The sequence below is a fragment of the Entelurus aequoreus genome, linkage group LG08, assembly GCF_033978785.1.
Source record: "Entelurus aequoreus isolate RoL-2023_Sb linkage group LG08, RoL_Eaeq_v1.1, whole genome shotgun sequence".
Lineage (NCBI taxonomy): Eukaryota > Metazoa > Chordata > Actinopteri > Syngnathiformes > Syngnathidae > Entelurus > Entelurus aequoreus.
The window spans coordinates 20,213,883-20,240,252 of NC_084738.1; the positions used below are offsets into that span (position 1 = coordinate 20,213,883).

The 26,370-nt window shown below is 37.5% G+C and overlaps 1 protein-coding gene across 1 annotated transcript in view; it reads right to left on the reverse strand.

Moving 5' to 3' along the window:
- Positions 1-1,588: 1,588 nt before the first annotated feature.
- LOC133655977 (alpha-1,6-mannosylglycoprotein 6-beta-N-acetylglucosaminyltransferase B-like) overlaps positions 1,589-26,370 on the reverse strand; it is a 30,700-nt gene continuing 5,918 nt past the window's right edge. Inside the window, exons 5-17 of the mRNA XM_062056667.1 lie at positions 24,565-24,629; positions 22,110-22,283; positions 21,868-22,038; positions 21,636-21,805; positions 21,440-21,571; positions 18,049-18,182; positions 8,431-8,555; positions 8,201-8,356; positions 7,986-8,132; positions 7,797-7,913; positions 4,701-4,775; positions 4,421-4,581; positions 1,589-1,805 (exon numbers count right to left, since the gene is read on the reverse strand). Of these exons, the coding sequence (XP_061912651.1) occupies positions 1,589-1,805; positions 4,421-4,581; positions 4,701-4,775; positions 7,797-7,913; positions 7,986-8,132; positions 8,201-8,356; positions 8,431-8,555; positions 18,049-18,182; positions 21,440-21,571; positions 21,636-21,805; positions 21,868-22,038; positions 22,110-22,283; positions 24,565-24,629 (1,844 nt within the window). The remainder of the gene's footprint in view (positions 1,806-4,420; positions 4,582-4,700; positions 4,776-7,796; positions 7,914-7,985; positions 8,133-8,200; positions 8,357-8,430; positions 8,556-18,048; positions 18,183-21,439; positions 21,572-21,635; positions 21,806-21,867; positions 22,039-22,109; positions 22,284-24,564; positions 24,630-26,370) is intronic.

Here is a 26,370-nt window from a genome sequence, read left to right on the forward strand (position 1 = left end):
CATAAGTCATTGTTTCATGCCGGACCTTTTAAGTGGTTGACACAGTGTTCTAGACAAGAAGCAACAATGATATAAATCTGCATGTGTAAGCTTCATCATTAAACTTAGTCAAATCTAAGTAGATGTTATGCATAAAGATATTTAGTTAGTTTTGTATTGATGCACCTGGGGATCGGTTGATTGGCAACACTAAATTGGCCCTACTGTGTGAATGTTGTGTGTTGGCCCTGCGATGAGGTGGCGACTTGTCCAGGGTGTACCCCGCCTTCCGCCCGAATGCAGCTGAGATAGGCTCCAGCACCCCCCGCGACCCCCAAAGGGACAAGAGGTAGAAAAATGGATGGATGTATTTATGATAAAAACAATTACTCACACTAGAGGTCCCAATGACCAAAAATGTCCGCTTGCCAAAGCAGTAAAAAATATATATTCCAAAATAGTTTTTGCTTGAAAGTAGGCCATATTAATTTAGCAGAAAATATACTGTATCAAAATTATATTTTCAGGATTCTAACTATTTAGGGGGCAATATCATGAAATAAATGCACTATTTGAAACAAAAATACACTTTTTTCCTATTACGCTATTATACAACATTAAATGATAAAAAAAACATGTATAGCATTTTTTTTTTTCAGAAACCCTGTAAAAACAGTAAAAGGTGCACAATTTTGCTGCATGCTTTAAATGGGGGAAAAAATAGCCCCATCTAGTGGACAAAGGTAAACATTGGCAAAACATTGACATGTTATCATAAATGATTGTATTAGTTCATGTTAAAATAAACGTGGGATAATTGTCTTTGCCATGTCAAACTATTTAAAAAAAACCCATATGAAAATTCCAAATATTTTAAGAAAGCAAATTCCACCAATATTTATTCAACCCAGCCAAAACAGCTTGAAAAAACAAAAGTGAACGGCACAACATATGTCCAGGATCTCTTCAGGGTTAAACGTGTAATTTCAGTCAAGAAAACATAATTAATTCTGCCTTGAGTGACAGACAATGTTTGAAAGACAAACATCGCGGCTCTGCCTCCTCTATAGTGGAGGGTATGAAGTTAAACAGAGCCAAGACAGTCAGGAACTGGAGGTTTATATGACAATGTAATCACGCTCATATGGCAGTGACCACCCAAAGGCGCCCTGAGGTTATTTGTGATTCACAGCGATAATGAGCCTCATCGTTTTCGCCTGTCACACTATCTCCAAAGAGGCCCAGACTCATCATTTTGTAGCCAGGCGGGTCTCAATGAACCGTGCAAAAGTGACCCCGACTAAAAAAAGAGGGGCTCAACTCCAAATCAAGAGACGGCATAAGTTGAGTTAAGACGTGTCATTCTTCGATCATCAAGTATGAGCAGATAACAGCGAAATGTAATTTCCTGAGTTGAAACTTTGTGTTTCTTGCCATGAATCATCTCATGAAGTCACAGGAACCCAAATGATTGCTAATTGGACACAAAAAATGTGTTTTTAATCCTGTGTTCAAGTTCAAGTAAGTCCTATTTGCCTGGCAGTGCAGTCGTCCTCTTTGGTAAAAGTGAAAACAAACCCACACAAAAGGAAATATCGACGGGGTTAAATCAAACCACTTTCATTGCCGGCGCGTCCTCGGGGCTGAGTGCCACCTGCCCGGGTCGATAAGCTCTGCACGGGCAAAGGCGGCGGTAGGAAGGGTCGGACCCGGCACAGCTGAACAGCAGCGGTTCCTGCTGAAGGCGACAGTGTCGACCCCAGGGCGTGTAGGCGGGGAATATGTGGTTGACTTCCTCCATCGTGCCAGAACAGCCGATTCCGAGCCTGTGTGACAGGAAAGAATGAAACAATGACTGTAATACATGACATATTGAAAAATAATAATAAAATATGTAATAGCATCAAAATAACGAGTTAACTCATGTGATTAATCACAAAAAATGATTGCATTAATCATGCAGGCCTTGTCTGTTGGCCTAACATAACCAGAAATCATGATCATAATTAAAGATAAAAGTAGTTTTTTATTTACTTTCCTTAAATATCTTAAAGTATTCACATTGTCTTAATGCCATATTATGCTCCTTCCAGTGCTTTTGTTTTTAGGTTATAGAGTTTTTATCCAATCAGAATTAATCTATCTTATGTTGCCATGCTGTACCAAATCTGCCAGGGGCCTTCAGTATCAACAATGCGGGCGTCCGTGCACTGTAAGTGAACGGGGACAGACATTTGACAGACAGTTGCGATAGCCAATCAGATCACGAGTTGTTGTCAGTAAGGCCTTCTAGCTGGCCTAAGGCAGATATATATTGTGATGTTATGAGCTAGGTAACATAAGAACTCCATTACCCAGCATGCCACAGTAGTGAAGAGCATAGCTGTAGCCACGTTTAGGTTGTTGAATGTAGACATGCCGGCAGCTGGATGTTTTTGATGAGCACGCTGTGGAGTAAACTCTTAAGAACTCAGCCAACACGTCTAGTCTGCATCTTTTATGATTAGACAAGACAACACATATATTTGCAAAGCCATTTTCAAGAAGGATATTTAAAGAGAAACTACATCTTGTGAGACCATGTCGGCCAACCCCGGAAGCTCGAAGGGGTTCTAGAAATTGTGAGTTCAGATATTTTATTTCTTTATTTTTTCACGTTTAATATGTTTTTGGCAATTTTAATTTTGACAGTACAACATAAGATATGAGCCACCTGCTCAGTGGCCTTGTGGTTAGAGTGTCCGCCCTGAGATCGGTAGGTCGTGAGTTCAAACCCCGGCCGAGTCATACCAAAGACTATAAAAATGGGACCCATTACCTCCCTGCTTGGCACTCAGCATCAAGGGTTGGAATTGGGGGTTAAATCATTAAAATGATTCCCGGGTGCGGCTACCGCTACTGCTCACTGCTCCCCTCAGTGGGTGAACAAGGGGATGGGTCAAATGCAGAGGACAAATTTCACCACACCTAGTGTTTGTGTGACAATCATTGGTACTTTAACTTAATATGTTTTAATTGCTGATGCGGGTTTATTGATTTTTAAATGTAGAGTATATGTAGTATATGTAGAATATATTTATATTATTTATATATTATATATGTAATATATTGTATATATTATATTATTTATTATTATTGTCTATTGTGAGCGAACTGTGGTGCTGAATTTCCCCCAAGGGATCAATAAAGTACTTTCTATTCTATTTTATCTACCTACAGTAAATGCGCCAGAAAATAACCCGTTTTGTACACTGTTGGAGGTGATTCAATGCACTGTAGTGCGTAAATGTGTTCCTGTATAGTATTTTTCCAGCAATGGTCATGTGGTGACATAAATGATTGTATTTTGAGAGGTAATCATTGGAGAACAGGTCATCACCGAAGGCCTAGGTGGGAAACACTAGGCCCGACACTGTAATCATGTATATATGCAGATTAGTCACGCAATTTATTGTGCATACGTCAGTGCAAAGATGAGTGAGGAGACTTCGCCTGCTGGGCTCGCTGGTAAATTTCACTTCAAAATCAACCCACATGGGACTTTAGATCAGTGTTAATTTTGTGAAAATATGTTCGTCTTAGTTATCGCCAACAACTTATTTTTCCCTGACTAAAATAGGTCGATAGCGAATCACAACAAATGTTGACGAAAACAATTACACAATCAATTGACAATTTACTTGATGAATAGAAACAAGAGGAACATGTTGACAGACTGAATCCAATCATATATAATTTTGTTCTAGTCGGGTGGGACAAGTTATCCAATCACAGTTGCATGTGGGAGAAGAAGTCCAATCCAAACTACTATTTTTGTAAGCAAGGTGTTGGGACTTTTTACTGGGAAAACAAGACTGTATTGTAGGGATGTAACGATAAACAGCAATAATGATGACCATGGCAAAACTCCAGATGGTTTGTTTTACCCTTTTTAATTCAAATTATCGAAAAAACAAGATTGATAACTGCACTTTGTTAAACCCACAAACTAACTGGCGCCATTAAACATGAAAACGAGTCATTAACATCTTTCCTCATTAAGAAACAACATACCCAATCTAAACTTATATAAACAGATTGCTGTCTGAGCAACTAAGATATTCAACTCAATGTGACAAAGGTGTTTTTACGGTGCGTTCGAGGACAGCTGAACAGAGTAGGAAGCAACGTCTGCCAGAAATGATGTATACTTATAATAGAGATTATATGTTTCACACTGTTCATTTAAATAGATCTTAAAGTGCTACAGTACAAATCAAGATTTAAAACAATACAAGTTTAGCTTTTTATTTTTTAAATTAAAATGTATTTATTGATTTACTTTTCTGAAATTTGTAAACCACATGGAGCTCATGTACAGTGCATTATTTTTACAGCATAGGACTCATAAATGCAGAAATGACAAGGTACAGTATATGCATGCATGGAGCTCATCTCTCACCTGGTGAACACTTCAGGGTTGTTAAGGCGTTGAAAGAGCGAGGGCTCACACACCAGGGTGGACCGTGCACACACACTTACACACGACTGACCGAGGGGACCCAGGTGCACCCTTAGAGCACTTTCTGGCAGCCACGTGGTGACAGATGCAGTGCAGAAACTCTGGAGGGAGCAAGATCATAAATATCAGATTAATTACATGTAACCTTTTAGCACAAAATAATGACATAAGCATTGATTTATTATTGGTACAATGGCGGCTATGTGGCTACAGCTTTTACCTGCTGAGTGATATAATGATGAAGCCGCTCCAACATTCCCTCACAAGAGAACTCTCTTGGCGTTAGAGGCTTCACCTGCAAAAGGAAACTATGTTAATCAGTGCTGTTTTCATTTGAAAAACAAAATAGTGGGGCACCAGCATTTAAAAAAAAAAACAGCACTCTATTTTGCCAAGACACATTAACTGTCTAATGTAGCATGTAAAAAATATATATATATATTATATATATATATATATATATATATTAAGGGTGTGGGGAAAAATCTATTTGAATTTGAATCGTGATTCTCACGTTGTGCGATTCAGAATCGATTCTCATTTTTTAAAAATCTATTTTATTGTATTCATTTTTTCATTTATTTTTATTTTTATTATTATTATCATTATTTTTTTATTAATCAATCCAACAAAGCAATACCATAACAATGCAATCCAATTCCAAAACCAAACCCGACCCAGCAACACTCAGAACTGCAATAAACAGAGCAATTGAGAGGAGACACAAACACGACACAGAACAAACCAAAAGTAGTGAAACAAAAATGAATATTATCAACAACAGTATCAATATTAGTTACAATTTCAACATAGCAGTGATTAAAAATCCCTCATTGACATTATCATTAAACAGTTATAAAAATAAAAATAAATGAACAATAGTGTCACAGTGGCTTACACTTGCATCGCATCTCATAAGCTTGACAACACACTGTGTCCAATAGTTTCACAAAGATAAAATAAGTCATATTTTTGGTTCATTTAATAGTTAAAACAAATGTACAGTACATTATTGCAATCAGTTGATAAAACATTGTCCTTTACAATTATAAAAGCTTTTTACAAAAATCTACTACTCTGCTTGCATGTCAGCAAACTGGGGTAGATCCTGCTGAAATCCTATGTATTGAATGAATAGAGAATTGTTTTGATTCGGGAAAATATCGTTTTTGAATCGAGAATCGCGTTGAATCGAAAAAACTCGATTTTGAATCGAATCGTGACCAAGAATCGATATTGAATCGAATCGTGGGACAACCAAAGATTCGCAGCCCTAAAATATATATACATATATATATATATATATTATATATATATACAAAACCTAAAACCAGTGAAGTTGGCACGTTGTGTAATTCGTAAATAAAAACAGAATACAATGATTTGCAAATCCTTTTCAACTTATATTCAATTGAATAGACTGCAAAGACAAGATATTTAATGTTCGAACTGAAAAACTTTTTTTTTTTTTGCAAATAATCATTAACTTAGAATTTAATGGCAGCAACATGTTGCAAAAAAGTTGGCACATGGGCATTTTTACCACTGTGTTACATGGCCTTTCCTTTTAACAACACTTAGTAAAGGTTTGGGAACTGAGGAGACCCATTTTTGAAGCTTTTCAGGTGGAATTCTTTCCCATTCTTGCTTGATGTACAGCTTAAGTTGTTCAACAGTCTCCGTTGTCGTATTTTACGCTTGACAATGTGACACACATTTTCAATGGGAAACAGGTCTGGACTACAGGCAGGCCAGTCTAGTACCCGCACTCTTTTACTACATTTCATGGAAGCTGCTTTTATACCCATTCATGACACCCACCAGTTCCCAATTAGCCTGTTCACCTGTGGAATGTTCCGAATAATTGTTTGATTCCTCAACTTTCTCAGTATTTTTTGCCACTTTTGCCAGCTTTTTTGAAACATGTTGCAGGCATCAAATTCCAAATAAGCTAATATTTGCAAAAAAATAACGTTTTCCAGTTCAAACATTAAGTATCTTGTCTTTGGAGTCTATTCAATTGAATATAGGTTAAAAAGGATTAGCAAATCATTGTATTCTGTGTTTATTTACGATTTACACATCGTGCCACGTGTCACTGGTTTTGGATATATATATATATATATATATATATATATATATATATATATATATATATATATGTGTATGTATGTGTGGGAAAAAATCACAAGACTATTTCATCTCTACAGGCCTGTTTCATGAGGGGTTTCCTCAATCCTCAGGAGATTTTAAAATCTCCTGAGGATTGAGGAAACCCCTCATGAAACAGGCCTGTAGAGATGAAATAGTCTTGTGATTTTTTCCCACACATACATATTACGCTCTACCACGGTATCGAGCACTATTTTTTGGATAATCTAATTAAGACATATATATATATATATATGTATATATATATATATATATATATACAGTATATATATTTTTTGTTTGTTTGTTTTTTGTTTTTTTTGGGGGGGGGGGGGGGGGTATCTCACACAATTGTTGTCGGGCAGAGTTTGTGACAAAATGTGTGCCATGGGGCTAATCGGTCATGGCCAAAAACACGATAAGGATTACAATACAAATGTAATCATGCACATTTTGCAGTTTAATGCATTGAATTTAAAATATTTGAATAACTATAGCTATCTGACTTTAAGGTATACAATACACACAGTTCATTATCTAATGATATTGAAAACTACAGCATACCCTAATAATTTTTAGAAATAATTTAACTGTATGTTTATTATTGTGCTTTTGTATTTGCAATACATTATTCAGACAAATAGATACAAACATTGAAAAAATACAATCTCTTTGGTGGATATTTTTTTGTATCATGACATGTTTTCATTGCCAATATTCATATTTTTGTACACTTATATTGTTGTGTGTTTTACAGGTTTTTATTTTTAAGGGTTTTTTTTCACATTCACTTCCCTTTTTACAGTTTTGCTTGTTTTTTAACGTTTTCAAACTATTGGCAGTGTTTTGACTTGGTGAGCGGATGCATGTGGGTGGACGAAACCGTAAAAAAGAGAAGCAAATGTTGAAAATAAAAACATGTGACACACACAAAAATAAAAACAGGGTACAAAAATATGAATACTGGAAAATGTCATGATGCGAAAAAATATCCACCAAAATGATTGTCTTTTTTCAATGTTCGTAAATGCCAATGCCAATGCCAATACAACTTTTTTACAATGTCAGTTTTTTTCCCCTTATACCAAATCTTGCTGGCAGTGTTTTGGCGCCATAAAAACCAGGGCCCCCCACGGATCGCGGGACTCTACACACAGCGTGTTACCTCTGTCCGGAGAAGTTCCCTGACGGCTTCCCGCACTTGGGTCTTGTTAGTGGCATCCACCGTCCATACGTGAGGTTTACCAATGAAATCTTCAGCATACGGGTGCTGAGAGGAGATCTGTGATTCGAAAGATGCTCCTTTTTGTTATAATATATCAAATACATTAATGCTTTCTACTTAAATATGGACCTGTCTTGTTGTGGGTTTGCCTTTGTAGAATTCATTATTGTCCGAAGAGTGAGGCGGATATAGACGCGGTTGGAGGAAAACGCAGCCCAGAGCGATGGCCTCGATGGGAGCAGGACCCTCGTAGGGGAAACCAAGACCTACAAACACCTGATAGGACAGCGGGTATGTTCTTATAAATGTCATTTTAGAGGTGGCACCGTCATCATGTGTCTGACCTTTGCCCTGCGGAGGAGTCGCAGGAAGTGTTGCTGAGAGAGCAGGCCGTGGTTAATCACAGAGCTGGGCAAGGTGGAGACATGTCCTGGAGGCTGGTAGACAGTAGCATGGGTCTGCATCTCTTCACTAATCACCTGTACATATTCAGATTTTCCCTGAAATATTCACACACGAGAAAAGAATATCAGGATCTATGAAGTATTTGTGGCAAAACTCAACATTGCAGTACCTGCCACATGTACTCCTGTTTGCCATAGATGACTGCCATCTTCTCCTTCCTAGGGAGGTCAGATTCCTGCGCCCTTGCTGCCTCCTCACTGACAAAGCCCAGGAAGGAATTATCAGGTGTATGTGCTGCATAGACAAATACAAATTCACGTCATAACACTAGAGGTGAGAGAGATGAAGAAATATACTCCTGTCAAAAGTTGATCGGTGGGGTCAAAGGTCACATGCGGTCATGTGTTTAGGACATTTCTTGCAAGTTCAAAGAGGAAGTCAAACGTCACATTTGATTTGGGGATATCTGGACATCAAAGAAAAGATCAAAGGTCAAATACTGTTTAGGGCAGTTCTGTTCAACTGGTGGCATGAGGGCCACATCCGGCCTGCCAAAGCTTTTCATTTGGCCCGCTGAACATTACCCAAATAGACTTGATGAAACCATTTAAACTTGGGTTTCTCACGTATGCAGTACTCTCGCCACCCCCCTACCCCGCAATGTGTCATGATGAAGCAGCAGTGGGGTAAATAGAAGAACACTATGCATTCAACTCTAAAAAAATAATAATAAATTGCGACGATCAGACTTTTAACAATGACTGGACAACAAAGTAAGAATGTTCTGCATCGAGCAAGTGCTAAAGTCATTGTTTCATGCAGGACCTTTTCAGCGACGGACAGTGTTCTAGACAAGAAGCAACGATGATAGAAATCCGCACACGTAAGCTTCATCACTAAACTTGGTCAAATGTAAGTAGATGTTGTGCATAAAGATATTTAGTTTGTTTTGTATTGAAGTTGCTGACTTCGTGATGTCTTTTGTTTTCGTGGTGGTGTTGTTATTTGTCTGAGAGTAATTCTGGGCGATCAGAGCTCGTTTAATACAAAGAGAAAGTAATTATAATCTCAAAGGAACTGAGCTCTTTAATAAATCAAGATCTACAGTAAAACAGGGACAATGGAAAGAAGCATTTCAATCAAAGGTGTTAGTTTATAGAACAACCTTGACAGCGGAACAAAATAATGTAAATATCCTACTGTATTTTAAAATAATTTGATGAAAAGATATGATTTGGAGTCAATTATTGATTCCATGTTTGGTTATTTTGTTTTGTGTAATAAAATATATGTTATGAATATAGAAGAGTTGCCTAAATAGTATTTTGAGTTGAACAACAAATGTGAATGGGGGAAGATATAAGTTTTACTTATTTCTGCTCCTTTTCATTCATGATTTATTGTAATGTCATGTCGATTGTTTTGTTTGACCTTGAATGAATGAAATAACAAACAAAACAAACTTTTCTAAATACGAAACCCGTTCAAGAACCAATTAAGTCCGTAGATCAAGGCCTTTTTAAAATGTTGGTCGCGCTACTTAAAACTCATGCGTGTTACACTCGTCATGCTGTTTTTACAATTAACTCATCAGCGGCATTATTGCTGGCTGAGCAGTTTGCACCTTAGCACTATTACGACATGGGTTCTGTCATTGCTGAGTTGTGCCATATTACTTATTAATGAATGAAAATATAGTCAGAGAGAGGTACATTTTCCATTCTACATACTTTTCTCATGCATGCAAAACCATTATTAAAATCAAAATTTTGTAACTGTACTTTTACTTAAATGGGTGTTGTTTAAAGGTTTTCAAAGTGAGACGAGCCTTCTTAGAAGATTAGAAGACTTCATGGGAGCGACAGAAGAACTCCCTTGGTGCTCTGGGTGCATCTGTCAGAAGCAGCCTCAGAAACCTTGGAGTTGTGTTTGATCAGTCAATGTCTTTGGAGGGTCACTGCCGTCAACTGACCAAAAACTGTTTTTATCGTCTAAGAAATATTACAAAAGTGAGAAAGTCAACGCTAAAGAGACTTCAGACTTTTCAAACAAAATGCGGCTGGCAGACTTTTGACCGGTGCACCCAGAACAGCCCATATCACCCCCGTTTTATCCAGTCTTCATTGGCTTCCAGTTAAATTCCGCATTAAAATTTTAGTCCTGACATTCCGTGCATTGCATGGTGGAGCCTCTCAGTACATCACTGACTCGTTATGCCCCTACTCTTCAGGGCCCAGCCTCCGGTCTTCAGGCCAGGGTCTTCTAAAGATCCCAAAAAGTAGTTTTAAAACCCGTGGAGACCTGGCATTCCATTATATAGCTCCCAGACTCTGGAACAGTTTGCACCAGTCCCTCCATGATCTTGACTGAGTTGAAACTTTTTAAGAAACATTTGAAAACTTCTCTTTTTAGTAAAGCTTTTAGTTAATGCACCTTTTAACAATCAATTTTAATCCACTTGGTATCCTTTTTATGATGTTGCCCCTGTTGTTTTAATTGAATTGTTGTTTTACTTCACCTATGTCTTGTACAGCGCTTTGTGATTTTATCTGTGAAAAGCTTTTTATAAATAAAATGTACTTACTTACAGCAGCTTGAGAAAAATAAAGAAAAAATATATTTGTCAAACTCCCTATGCTAACTTCATTGTTTGTTCCTACTGTACGTGGAGTAAGTAAACAGAGATAACACAGCGCGCAATTCAACTAAAATAATAAACACTTTGTTCAACAAAATTGAAAATAAATATTTTTTTCGCTCTCGTGAAGGTGATTCAGTAGAAGGTGATTTTTTTTCATGCGAAAATCTAAAGTAGGTTTGGGTGAGCAATGCAGTAAGCATGGCGCACAAAACCAGAAATGAGGACTCTCCACATATAAGACGCTCACCGGCTGTTTGTTCCTGCAGGCAGCTGTCCTCCGACACACCGACGGAGGTGCGAGGGATGAGTATTTACCTAAGTGATGCAGGAATGTGCCAACAACACACGTGTGCGTGCGACCATCACGTTCCATTTTTGCTAACATTTGTGGCGTGTGTGGGCCTTTCTAGCCAAGCTGTCAGACGAGGAATCGTCACTACAGAAGCACAGTTTTCCTTCAAGCGTCCTCATCAAAAAGAACTATCTTCCTCTCCCTGACTCGCCATATAAGCTGTGCGCTAACACGTATCTCTCTCTCTCCAGCAGGACAAATAAACATGTGCTCGGCTGAGGGATGGAGAGCGTCTCTCAGCTCCGTCCAGCTTGTCTCCATCCCCCGGCAGGATGGGAAAGGTGACATGGAGAGGAGAGAGAATGAAAGGTCAGTCTGGGCACCCGGTAGATTTAACCTCGCTCGCCATTAATCTTGAGAATGCCTAAAAGTGTGTACTCATCATGGATTGATACAGTATGTGTGTGGAACGTATTTCAGCTTTACAGATGCCACGTCTGACTGTGACACAAGGTGGTATCAGATGTTGTGGTAAAGTAATTCCAGACACCTCGTAATAGTAGTAAGGGGATAAAGATGCTATTGGTTTCAGGTGCATCACTAATGGAATGTATCTACTGGGTTGTACGGTATACCGGTATTAGTATAATACCGCAATATTAATGAATCATATTCGGTACTATACCACCTCTAAAAAGTAATGCCATGGGTGAATCTACACCTGACTTGTACTTGTAATGATACCAAGTACAGGAGCATACAGTATCTAGTCAATACTACTATGAGTACATTGATATTTTTTGGCATCACAACATCTTCTTTAGTTTTTTTTTATATTTATATTATGTTTATAAACTCAGAAAATATGTCCCAGGACATATGTGTGTCACGTGTGGGTCGCAACTTACTGCGAGGTTTGTTCCTCCGGGATGCAAACGGAACACTCCGGACAGGACTTGCAGGTAGGAACATGATTTAATCTTGACAAAAACCGAAGCACCACCAAGAACAGAAAACAAGTCGAAAGAAAACATGTGCCAATCGCATTCGAAGCTAACTTAGCACAGGCTAGGAGACAAGCCAAACTTACGTGGCGAGAGCATGAAGCAAACAAAGAAGCCAGGCCGACTGACTGGCAAAGGCAGGCTTAAATAATTGAAGTGAAGTGAATTACATTTATATAGCGCTTTTTCTCAAGTGACTCAAAGCGCTTTACATAGTGAAACCCAATATCTAAGTTACATTTAAACCAGTGTGGGTGGCACTGGGAGTAGGTGGGTAAAGTGTCTTGCCCAAGGACACAACGGCAGTGACTAGGATGGCGGAAGCGAGGATTGAACCTGCAACCCTCAAGTTGCTGGCACGGCCACTCTACCAACCGAGCTATACCACCTCTGATGACAAACAGGTGAGCGTCCCGAACACCAGAGGCAGGTGAAAATAAGTAGCCATGGTAACTAAACAAACTCAAGGGTGCCCAACAACAGGAACTAAGGGAGTCCAAAACCAGCAGAAAATAACAAAAACATGATCCGGGCCACGGCTCATGACAATGAGGACTTTGAATATGACCAATGTATGATCCTGTAATGACTTGGTTTCGGATTGATACCCAAATTTGTAGTATCATCCAAAACTAATGTAAAGCATCCGAACAACAGAAGAATAAGTGATTATTACATTTTAACAGAAGTGTAGATAAAACATGTTAAAAGAGAAAGTAAGCAGATATTAACAGTAAATGAACAAGTGGATTAATAATAATTTTTCTACCTCTTGCCCTTAATAATTTTGACAAAATAATAGAATGGAAAATGACACAATATGTTACTGCATATGTCAGCAGACTAAATTAGGAGCCTTTGTTTGCTTACTTACTACTAAAAGACAAGTTGTCTTGTATGTTCACTGTTTTATTTAAGGACAAACATGCAATAAGAAACATATGTTTAATGTACCGTAAGATTTTTTTGTTAAAATAAAGCCAATAATGCAATTTTTTGTGGTCCAATTTATTCAGAAATGTATCAAAGTACCGAAAAGTATCGAAATACATTTTGGTACCGGTACCACTATCAAAATATTGGTATCGGGAGAACACTAGTTCCTACGTAAGATCTCAATCACTATTTACCATAATAGCATGGTGGAAATAGTGTTGCCTGATTTAGACCAGGGGTTTCCAAAGTGCGGCCCGCGGGCCATTGAGCTGAAGATTTTGTTATATAGAAGTTGCACTGTGGAGGGACATTAGCTGCTTGCTTGCAAGTGAGGACGCTACATTGTTTTGAGGTCGCCTTCTTCGGCTTGTCGCTGTAAAACTTGCAGTACATAGCTTGAATGTGTCATTATATCGTCTAAATCGGGGGTGTCCAAACTTTTTCCACTTTCAGTTCCAAACTGAAAAATCTAAGCTTTTGGGGGCCATTTGATATTTTTAATTTAGAAAAACCAATACAATATATATACTTGTTTTAACCTTTAGGCTCCCCTCAAGTTTTGTCCTAGGGGCCCGGAAGGGTCTCAGTCATAAAAAGGTTAAAAAATAATTCATACATTATTATTATTTTTGTGACCGCCTAAATCTCTAAATCAAATTCAGATCTGTCAATTTAAGTTTTAATTTTATGTTTTAGGCCCTTCTTGTCAAAGAAACCCATTTTTTTAATGGCAAAAACATTAGATATTCAATATTTTCCCTCAACAAAATTTTTAAAGAACATTATTAAATAGGCCTTATATAGGTTAACAACAATAACACTGATTTTGATTCATTATTATTTTATGAGCAATAACAGTTTAAAAAAAACACTAACATTCTATGGGATCCAAAATATAATAGTGTTAAAAAATAAGTCATACTTTTTTTTTTTTTTTTTGCTTTAAACGCTGAAATCTTTACATCAACTTTAGAACTATCAGTTGATTTTACGTTTTTAATATTCTTTATGGTTTTTTTTGTTTGTTTTATGCTCTTTTTGTCATAGAAAACTTTGTTTTTATGGCAAACAAAGAATATGCAATATTTTCCCAATAAAATATTTTTAGGTGCTATATTTTATTATAATTGTCAATTCATTCCAACATTGATTTTGGTTCATTTTTTTTTTTTTCGCAATGACAATTATAAAGGAGACAACAGCCTGCATGGCAGTTTTGTGTTATTACAGTCAACATAACCACTTGTTCTCATTATATTTTCACCTGTTTGGGGTTTTATTCCACTTTTTAATGGCGTCCCCCAAGGCTCAGTACTTGGCCCCCTACTCTTTACCATCTACCTCCTGCCCCTCGGTCAGATCCTCCGCCACCACGGCCTTCAATTTCACTGCTATGCCGACGACACACAACTATACCTTTCCACCACGACCATCACCCCAGCCACCCACTCCACCCTCACCACCTGCCTCACAGACATAAAAACCTGGATGCAAAAAAACTTTCTAAAACTCAACTGCAACAAATCTGAAATAATTATTATTGGCCCCGACTCCCTCACTCGCTCCACTCAGGACTTTTCATTAAACATCGACGGCTCTCTTGTCACTACCTCCACCCACATCCGCAATCTAGGTGTAATCTTCGACCCTACCCTCTCATTCCTCCCCCACGTAAACTACATCACCAAAACTGCATTTTTCCACCTCAGAAACATTGCCCGTCTCCGGCCCTCCCTCACATCCTCTGCTGCCGAAACCCTCATCCACGCCTTCATCTCATCCCGGCTAGACTATTGCAACAGCATCCTCTACGGCAGGGGTGTCAAACTCATTTTAGATCGGGGGCCACATGGAGGAAAATCTACTCCCAAGTGGGCCAGACTGGTAAAATCACAGCACAATAACTTAAAAATAAAGACAACTTCAGATTGTTTTCTTTGTTTAAAAATAGAACAAGCACATTCTGAAATTGTACAAATCATAATGTTGTTGGGGTTTTTTGTACACTTACATGTTGCGGTTAATAGTATTCTATCGTTATGTGTCGTTATTTATATTTTCTGAATAAATTATGTGATAATGTTCATCAGTCAACTCATTGGTGTTAATTTTCAACCTATCAAGATAAAAAAATGATGTCAAAATCAAATTACAGGATGTTATTTACCGTATTTTTCGGACTATAAGTCGCAGTTTTTTTTCATAGTTTGGCGGGGGTTGCGACTTATACTCAGGAGCGACTTATGTGTGAAATTAACACATTAGCGTAAAATATCAAATAATATTATTTAGCTCATTCACGTAAGAGACTAGACGTATAAGATTTCATGGGATTTAGCAATTAGGAGTGACAGATTGTTTGGTAAACGTATAGCATGTTGTATATGTTATAGTTATTTGAATGACTCTTACCATAATATGTTACGTTAACATACCAGGCACGTTCTCAGTTGGTTATTTATGCCTCATATAACGTACACTTATTCAGCCTGTTGTTCACTATTCTTTCTTTATTTTAAATTGCCTTTCAAATGTCTATTCTTGGTGTTGGGTTTTATCAAATACATTTCTCCAAAAAATGTGAGTTATACTCCAGTGCGACTTATATTTTTTTTCCCTTCTTTATTGTGCATTTTCGGCCGGTGCGACTTATACTCCGAAAAATACGGTATATTTGCTGAATAAATTATGTGATAATGTTCATCAGTCAACTCATTGGTGTTAATTTTCAATCTATCAAGATAAAAAAAATGATATCAAAATCAAATTACAGGATGTTATTTATGTAGTTTGATCATTTTCCTTGACATCATGTGGTTTATTTTTATTATATTTTTACATATGTAGCATCATCTACAAAGATTTGCTATTGTGACATCTAGTGGACACATTTAGAAAAGCTGTTTCCTTCATTCAAAAATTTCAGGGTAATTTTTATACTTAGCAAACTCATCCCGCGGGCCGGATAAAACCTGTTCGTGGGCCTGATCCGGCCCTCGGGCCATACGTTTGACACCCCTGCTCTACGGCATCACTTCCAAAACCCTCAACAAACTGCAATATGTCCAGAACTCCGCTGCCCGCCTGCTCACCGGAACCTGCTCCAGAGAGCACATCACACCTGTCCTTCATGACCTCCACTGGCTGCCTGTCAAATACAGAATCCCCTTTAAAATACTCCTCACCACCTACAAGGCACTCCATAACCTGGCTCCACCCTACCTCTCTGACCTCCTCCAGCCACACGTCCCGTCCCGTTCCCTCAGGTCTAGTGATGCTGGCCTCCTGGAGGTCCCCAAGACCAGGCGCCGAACCTGGGGCGACAGGGCCTTCTCCGTGGCTGCCCCCTCTCTCTGGAACGCTCTCCCCAGGCACATCAGAGGTGCCCCCTCCCTCCCTACCTTCAAAACCACCCTAAAAACTTCTTAGTTTATTTTCCTAATAAAGTTGTTTTTGTGTAATAAACACACACGTTTAAAGCGACTTTGGGTACTTAGAAAAGCGCTATATAAATCCCAGGTATTATTATTATTATTATTAATGTTTTTATAAATATGTTCATAGTATTTGTAGATTGTACCGTGGGCCGCTAAAAAATTAGCTGCGGGCCGCAAATGGCACAATGATCACCAATCAATCAATCAAAGTTTATTTAAATAGCCCTAAATCACAAGTGTCTCAAAGGGCTGCAGAAGCCACAATGACATCCTCAGCTCAGATCCCACGTGATAATGTATAACTTAACACTATTATATTTTGGATCCCTGAGAATGTTTTTGTTTTTTTTAACTGTTATTGCTGAGAAAATAATAATGACTCCAAATCAGTGTTGTTGTTTTTGACTTATCCATCCATTTTCTACCGCTCGTATTTAAGGCCTATTTAATATTCCACTTTGAAAATTTTGTTTGGGAAAAATATTGTATTGTTAATGTTTTCGCCATATCAAAAGGTTCATAAAACATACAATTAAAACTTACATCGACATATCTGAATTTGATTTAGAGATTTAAGCGTTAAAAAAAAAATACATAATTATAGTATATTAATTAATTTCAACATTTTTATGACTGAGACCCTTCCGGGCCCCTAGCACCAAACTTATGAGGAGCCCTAAAAAATTAAAAAATTAAAATCTATATATTGTATTGGTTTTTTAAATTAAAAGTATCAAAAAGCTTCGATTTTTCCGTTTGTAGCCTTCAGATCGATATGAATATCGACAGTAACGATACCAAGCATATGGTCAATACTGCAGTGATTAGATAAATATAATTTACCACAAAATATTTTTTTGGCATTTTTGTTATTGCTTACAAACTCAAGAAACAAAAGTAGGTTGTTTTTTTGTTTAGTTAATTTGCACTTTTGACTTTACTATAAATGATGTGTGTTATAAAGGAAATAAATAAATGATAAATAATAAAAAATAAAGAAATAAGGAAATAATTCAAATAGTAAATGATATTGGCGAATTACAGTTATGATCAAAAATGTAATCATGCCATGGTGCTGAACATTTTAATTATGAACAATGGTATGGCCAGGACTGCCCTTGCAACTACTTGGTTTTGGATTGATACCCAAATTTGAAGAATCGCCCAAAACTAATGTAATGTATCTAAACATTATATTTTACCAGAAGTGTAGTTAGAACCATGTTACAACAAAAAGTAACCTGCTATTAACAGTAAATTAATAAATAGATTAATAATAGTTTTGAGAAAATAATACAAGTGACCCAATGTGTTACTGCATACGTCAGCAGCTAAATTAGGAGCCTTTGTAACCCATTTTAAAATGCTTCTATTATCCTTTATATGCCAAAATATATATTGGGATATGTATTGCAATATAGATTTTCGGCCATATCGCCCAGGTGGAAATAAGTTCTGTGTGCCCATACACACTTACGGAACATGGTCATGTACTGCAAAGGGTGGAGGCCCCAGCTGCCCCACAGTGTCTTATAGCCTTGACTGCGTGCATAACTTCCCAAGTTAAAGGCCGGCTCAGTGCCAAACGAATCCAGGATTCTGAAGCGACACCTAAAGTGCAAACATGACAAAACAATGTTAGTATAATAGAACAGTGTTTCTCAAATAGTGGGTTGGGGCCCACTGGAAGGTCACGAGCAGCAGGGGAGATTTTCATAATTTGTGTCCACGCTCTAGTATTCGTGTTGGAACGATACACGAGCTTGCAGCTATGCTTGCAGCAGTGCTCAATCTATTCAACAGGCTCCCTGTTCAATCCAGTAGGAGTAGTAAGTACACAAGAACACATGCGTACCAAGCTAACAGAGGCGAAGAAATGAAGAAGATTATGACAGGAATGAAAAAAAAAGGCATCAGTGGAAAATAAAGATAATGTAACACACACAGTGTGTTGTTCGGATAAATAAATAAATACTATATTATCAAGTTCTCATTCTAATAGTCAACAAATTCAGGCGAGTCGTGTAAATATCTGTCCCCCATGGGGGTCATTACAAAATGTAATTGAGAAGTACTGCTATAGAAGATGTTTTTTGATGAACGTTTGGAAGGAACTACAAATACATGGTCATAGACAACCACAATGTATCCCTCGTGATGTGTCTTGGCAGCGCATCTTAGCTGTTTTTTGTTATGTCCTCAGTTTGTTGGGGTTGTTGTTTTTTTAGTTAACATTGGAAGATAAGGCATTTTTATACTGTGCTTTAACAATGCCCATCTGTAAATTAAATTCGCAATTCAATTGACTTCAATTATACCATCCATTTTCTACCGCTTGTTCCTCTCAGGGTCCCGGGGGGCTTGGAGCCTATCCCAGGTTCACTCGGGCGGAAAGTCGTCACCTCATCGCAGGGCCCCAATTCAATTTGATTAAATTATTTTCATTTAATTTGACCCAATCCGAAACGATCCAGTATGTTTGGTTTAATTTAATTTAGTTTAATTTAATTTTCGAAACTGCTTATCCTGTTCATAGTTAAGGGGAGGTGGAGCCATTATCCCAGCTGGCTTGTAATGTGTTGTGTTGTGTACTGGTCTTTTATTTAGTATTATTTTTTTATTAATTGTGTATTATTTTATTTTAGTGTGTGTTATTTTTATTTTTATGAAATGTTGCTGCTTGTCCTATTCAGGTTTGAATGAAGCTGGAGCTTATCCCTGATTTTTTTTATTTTATTTCGTTTTGTTTCATTTGAAAAAATATGATAAAACCAGTGTAATTTTGGTACCGGTACGGGTATCAAAATTATTTCGATACTATTTGGTACTTTTCGATACTTTTCTAAATAAAGGGGACCACAAAAAAATTGCATTATTGGCTTTATTTTAACAAAAAATCTTAGGGTACATTAAACATATGTTTCTTATTGCAAGTTTGTCCTTATGTAAAATAGTGAACATTCAAGACAACTTGTCTTTTAGTAGTAAGTAAGCAAACAAAGGCTCCTAATTTAGTCTGCTGACATATGCAGTAACATATTGTGTCATTTTCCATTCAAATATTTTGTCAAAATTATTAAGGACAAGTGGTAGAAATTTCATTATTAATCTACTTGTTCATTTACTGTTAATATCTGCTTACTTTTTCTTTCAAAATGTTCTATCTACACTTCTGTTAAAATGTAATAATCACTTATTCTTCTGTTGTTTGGATGCTTTTACATTAGTTTTGGATGATACCACAAATTTGGGTATCAATCCGATACCAATTCATTACAGGATCATACATTGGTCATATTCAAGTCATGTCAAGGGACATATTTCCTGAGTTTATAAACATAATATAATTTTTTTTTAAACGAAAGATGTTGTGATGCCAAAAAATATTGACGTAATCATAGTAGTATCAAACTAGATACGCTCCTGTACTTGGTATCGTTACAGTGGATGTTAGGTATAGATCCACAAATGGCGTTTGTTTACATTTTGACGCCGGTGAGCTACGGTGTGTAGTGAAACATGTTTAGCTATTCCTCGTCCTGCAGGGAGGATACTTGTAAGAAACTTAATTTATTTGTCGCCATAGAGGCGAGGATTAGTGATTTAGAAGTAGCTAAAAACACTGCAGACTGTGGCTGGACTTTAGCCGCTAGCCATATGTCTTAAAGCAGTGGTCCCCAACCTTTTTGTAGCTGCGGACCGGTCAACGCTTGAAAATTTGTCCCACGGACCGGTGGGGGGTCCGTGGGACAAAATACAAATACAATCATGTGTGCTTACGGACTGTATCCCTGCAGACTGTATTGATCTATATTGATATACAATGTATATATTGTGTTTTTTATGTTGATTTCATTAAAAAAAATGTATTTATTTATTTATTTATTTTTTTTAATTCTTGTGCGGCCCGGTACCAATCGGTGGTTGGGGACCACTGTTTTAAAGCACCTCTTCCTGAGGACGTTTCAGTGTTATAACTTCACCTTTATCGTTAGTTTTTACGCCAAAATGCGTCTGTTGTCCCTTTTCTGTCTACACAAAAGCTGCCATGCAGGCTGTTTTCTTTTCTTTTTTCTTTTTTCATTTTTCTTTTTTTGTCATTGCTCAAAAAATAATAATAATGAAAAAAAATCCATGTTATAATAAATTATTTTCAGGGCTCCAATTACTTCAAATATTTCACTTAAAATGTTTTATGTGGTAAATATTGCATATATTGTGAATAAAAACATCAAAGTTTTCTGTGACAAAAGCGCATAAAACAAACAAAATAATAGTTCCAGCATAAAATCGACAGATACATCTGAAGTTGATCTTGTTACTTAAGTGTTGAAAGTGAAAGAAAAAACCGAATACAAATGTATCACTTTATGAGTGGGGCACCTTTTGGATCCCAAATATATTTAGTGATTTTTTATTTATCTTTTCACTGTGATTACTCAAAAATATGAAATAATTAAAATCAATGGTGTCCTGCATTATTGATCTTTTAGGGCTCTAATTACTAAATACTGCATATTTCAGTTTTACTATTAAAAAAACTAAGTTGTTTTTGACAGAAAAGCCATAAAAACATTTTTTTTAATTTGTATTACTTTATATCAACTTGAAGTTGATATAGAGATTTACTGTAAGCGTTAAATAATTAAAAAAAAATAATAGTCTGACTTATTTTTAACATTTTAATGACTGAGACTCTTTATGGTCCCCGGGACCCCTAAAGGTAAAATAAATAAAAAATGCATATATTTTGTTATGGTTTGAAAATGAAAAATATCAAAATGGCCCCCACATGCTTTAATTTTTCCGTGTGCGGCCCTCAGTGGAAAAAGTTTGGACACCCCTGATTTAGGACATTGTGGTCTCACTGGTAATGCTGGAAAGCCAGTCCCATGGCTCCTCGAAGGTGAGCGAGGCCGTGGTAGTCGGTATAGATGAGGTCAAAGGTCATCGGACCCTTGATAGGACAGCTGCCTCGGCCCGGAGCGGCACCTATCAGGCTGGACGAAGTGGAAAATGATCATTCCTTCAATCACGCTGGGTTTGGCGGACAGACATGCTTACTCGTGGAGGTGATGCTGCGAGTCGCTGAGGGTCACATTGTGACCCAGTATGGTCAAACATGCGCTGAGATCTGCCCATTGAACCAACTCTCCAAGAGGACCACCTCTTTCCATCATGGCTTGGAAACGTTGGCCTGCATCCCCAGCAAGGGCACCAGGATAAAGCAGCACCTATACACGTTGGGAGAAATACTGTATGTACAGTATGTCGTTTCATTTTAACACGGATGTACTTCTACCTTCATCTGAGATGCATGCGTCTTGTTGTGCAGCCTCATCACGGCAGCCGCCTGTTCCCAGCGCTCTGACATCATTTCCACTCTGGACCGCATGAACGTGACTGCAGGACCGCTGCTGTTGCTGATGGCCTCGTAAAGCAGACTCAGCGTGGAACGTAGCTCAGCCTGAGTGTGAAATGCAAGCAAAAAGTGAGAACGCAAGCAGCTTGACCCACGGCAGACATACAGTACTTTACCTTATTTGTATAGAGCGAAGGTTTCTGACGCCATGGGGGAGCAGGGCGCTTGTGGCCAGGTAGAGGAGGGCAAAAGGTCTCTATTTGGCTGAGGTAAGTCAATATGGAGCATGTGGTGCCATCCACACCATAGAAGGCATAGCAGGGGTCTGACTGCCACTTGGCCTGCAGGAACTTAAACATAGATGATTGGTAAAAGTCCTTAATGATGCAAAAAATAGAGGTACAAGACAAATAGAATATAAAGAATGTTCTCTCAAAAGTACAATATTGGTCTTTAAGATGCCAGCTGTATACCCTTATATTAAGTTGTCCAAACATTTTACACCAAGTGTCAAAACAGACAAAAACAGACATATGTACTTTTTTTTAACAACAAAAACGTCATCTTTGAGTTATTGGTCACAGATTAGATTGGTCAGATACAGTGGCGGGCCGTGCGTTTCCCACCTAGGCCTTCAGTGATGTCCTGTGTCCAATGATTACCTCTCAAAATACCATCATTTATGTCACCACATGACCATTGCTGGAGAAATACTATACAGGAACACATTTACGCACTACTGGGTATTAAATCACATCAACTGTGTACAAAACGGGTTATTTTCTGGCGCATTTAAAAATCAATAAACTCCATCAGCAATTAAAACATATCTTATGTGGTACTGTCAAAATTTAAATTGCCAAAAACATTAAACGTGAAAAAAATAAAGAAATAAAATATATGAACTCACAATTTGTAGAACCCATTTGAGCTTCCGGGGTTGGCTGACATGGTCTCACAAAATGTTGTTTCTCTTTAAATATCCTTCTTGAAAATGGCCTTGCAAAATATGTGTTTTCTTGTCTAATCATAAAAGATGCAGACGAGGCGTGTTGGCTGAGTTCTTAAAGTTTACTCCACAGCGTGCTTATCAAAAACATCCCGCTACCGGCATGGCTACGTTCAACAACCTAAACGGGGCTACTGCGCATGCTCTTCACTACTGTGGCATGCTGGGTAATGGAGTTCCTATGTTACCAAGCTCATAACATCACAATATATATCTTCCTTTGGCCAGCTAGAAGGCCTTACTGACAACAACTCGTGATCTGATTGGCTATCGCAACTGTCTGTCAAATGTTTGTCCCCGTTCACTTACAGTGCACGGACGCCCGCATTGTTGATTCTGAAGGCCTCGGGCAGGTTTGGTACAGCATGGCAACATAAGCTAGCTGAATTCTGATTGGATAAGAACTCTATAACCTAAAAACAACAGCACTAGAAAGGGCATAATATGACATGAAGAGAATATGAATACTTTTAGATATTTAGGGAAAGTAAAATAAAAATTACTTTTATCTTTAATTGTGATGATGATTTCTGCTTTTGTTAGGCCAGCAGAGAAGGCCTTGCTGGCCCTGACGGCACACCAATCTAAGTCTATGACCATGAACTGATGAAGCCTACTCGAATGAGAGGTGACACCAATCTAAGTCTATGACCATGAACTGATGAAGCCTACTCGAATGAGAGGCGACACCAATCTAAGTCTATGACCACGAACTGATGAAGCCTACTCGAATGAGAGGCGAAACGTCTTCCAAGACAAGGTACACAAATGGACCTGGACTGAAGGGTACAGAAATGTCTCTCAAAAAGATACACCCCCCAGGGACAAAAATTATACCCTTTAAAATATCAGCTGGTACCTTTATTTGTAAAATTGTATAGTCTGTTAAGGAGCACCAAACATGAGCCTAATCTATCATCTCCAAATTAGCTCCAAATTCAAAACATTAAAAAAGGCGCTCACGTGATCAGTTTTTATCACGTCTCAAATTAAGAACTTCTTTTCTCAATTCATATTTGACCCACTCTTAGCTAGATGACGCCACACTGACAGCTTTGTACAAAAAAAATAGGCTTCACTGCACGTCTAAAATGTAGCGTGGAGCTAACCATCAGTCAGGTATGGACTTTGGAGCTGTAGGTTTGATCATTTGGTGTTTTATATTCAGCTAATAGGCTAACCTAGCACGATGTGGTTCAAATATAAGTGTAATGTTAGCACGGTAGCTAACACAGCTATGCTAGTGTTGCTAACGTCTGTGTCCTCCTGTCACTCTCCTTATTGTTACGTTGTTGTATGTAATATGTGGTATGTATTACTTTGTGCTGAGTTACAGTGTATATGTAAAAAGTGGATAAAAAGTGCATAATAACACTTAGCAACAACAGAGATCATTTGCATTAAAGCTACATACACGCAAAACGGTGTGTTGCCAGTGGGGACTTTAAAAAAGCACTTTTAAATTGTCTAAATTCCAGCATCTACACACTTCCAATGTACTATTTTGCTAACTCGGAGATCTGTTTTTGAAAAGTAGTAAGTTTGAAACTTAAATATTTTGCATAATTATTGTATTCAAATTACAGTTCAGTGCAATGCATGATGAAACTCCTTTTTCTCACCTCAACTTTTTCTGCACACATTGGATATGCAGTGTCCACTGGCACCACACACCTCTCTGTGGGTCCTGGCGGGAACATAAAACATATTTATTAATATTAGTGCTGTCAAATGATTAATTGTGTGAATAAGAATAATCAAAAAAAATTATTTGGATTAATCATGATTAATCACAGGTGACTGATTAATCGAAATTAACTAAAAAAAGACCCCATTATTTTGACACAAATGCAATTTTTTTTGTCAGAATGTCATCCAGGAAAAAACATTTAAATTAGTGCTGTCAAAAGATAATGTTTTTAAATCAGATGAATCACACTTTTGAATTTAGATTAATCTTGATTATTCACAGGTTATTACGTGCCTGATTAATCTAAATCAACTAAAAAAAGACCCTGTTATTTTGACACAAATGCAATTTTTTTTGTCAAAATGTCATCCAGGAAAAAAAAAAATTAGTGCTGTCAAATTACAATGTTTTTAAATCAGATGATCACACTTTTTGAATTTGGATTAATCTTGATTAATCACAGGTTATTATTCGCTTGCATAGTTTAAATCTTTTTTTCTTTTATTTTTTAAAGAGCCCAATATTTTGACACAAATGCAATTTTATTGTCAGAATGTCCTCCAGGAAAAAAATTTAAATGTTTTACTAGAGTGTACTTCTTTTATTTGCTCAAAACTTGGTGACATTCCTAACTGAAGTTTGTCTTGCGGTTAAGGCAGGGGTCGGCAACCCAAAATGTTGAAAGAGTCATATTAGACCACTAATAAAAAAAAGTAATCGGTCTGGAGCTGCAAACAATTAAAAGACTTATTTAAGTGTTATAATGATGGCGACACATGATGTAAGTGGCTAATTAGCCATATTAGCCTACTATCAAAATGACTATGTGTCGCAGGCTGACGCAAATCTTTGTTGACAGAAATGTTGAAATTTAATATTTATTCTACACATTTTTACAACTTTGCAAAACATTAGTAAAACTTCACAGAGGGTGAGATAACTCCTGGACATGACTGTCTTAGAACGGCCAAAGGTATACATGTGTGTGTCCAAGTTAAAGGAAACGGCAGGCTGTCTTCTTCTAATGGATTTATTACAATCTTTGCAAGCTGGGTAATGTTTGCTGTGATCTGGAACAACATGGCGCACAAACAACTATCAGAAATGTAGCCTATATTACATTCATATAATGTGTCATGAAACAAACATAAACTAAATACACAGAGGACATAAGTAAAGGAAATTAAAGGAGCTCAAATATACATACAAACCAGGCATAATGATGCAATATGTACATACAGCTAGCCTAAATAGCATGTTAGCATGGATTAGTTTGCAGTCATGCAGTGACCAAATATTCCTGATTACCACTCCATAACAAGTCAATAATAACAACAAAGCTCATTCACGCACAGTATAAAACCTTTGGTGGACAAAATGAGACAAAGAAGGAGTGGCATAAAACACGTCTTTCTGTGGCAGCGTCGGAGAAAGTTATACATGCAAACAAACTGTCGAGTCACAGTCCACTCAACAGTGAGTTCAAAGGCCGCTGAAATTAGTAGGACAAAACGGCGCTCACCAAATACTCGTATCAGTGCAGCACAAACATATTAAACAGTGGGCTTTCTGACAATTAGGAAGGTTTGTGTCGTGTTTGTCCTCCTACAGAAACCGTATTAAAACAAAAAACATTTTTCACCCCATTTTTTTTTCCATTTTCATACATTTTTGAAAAAGCTCCATGGAGCCACCAGGGCGCCGCTAAAGAGCCGCATCTGGCTCTAGAGCCGCGGGT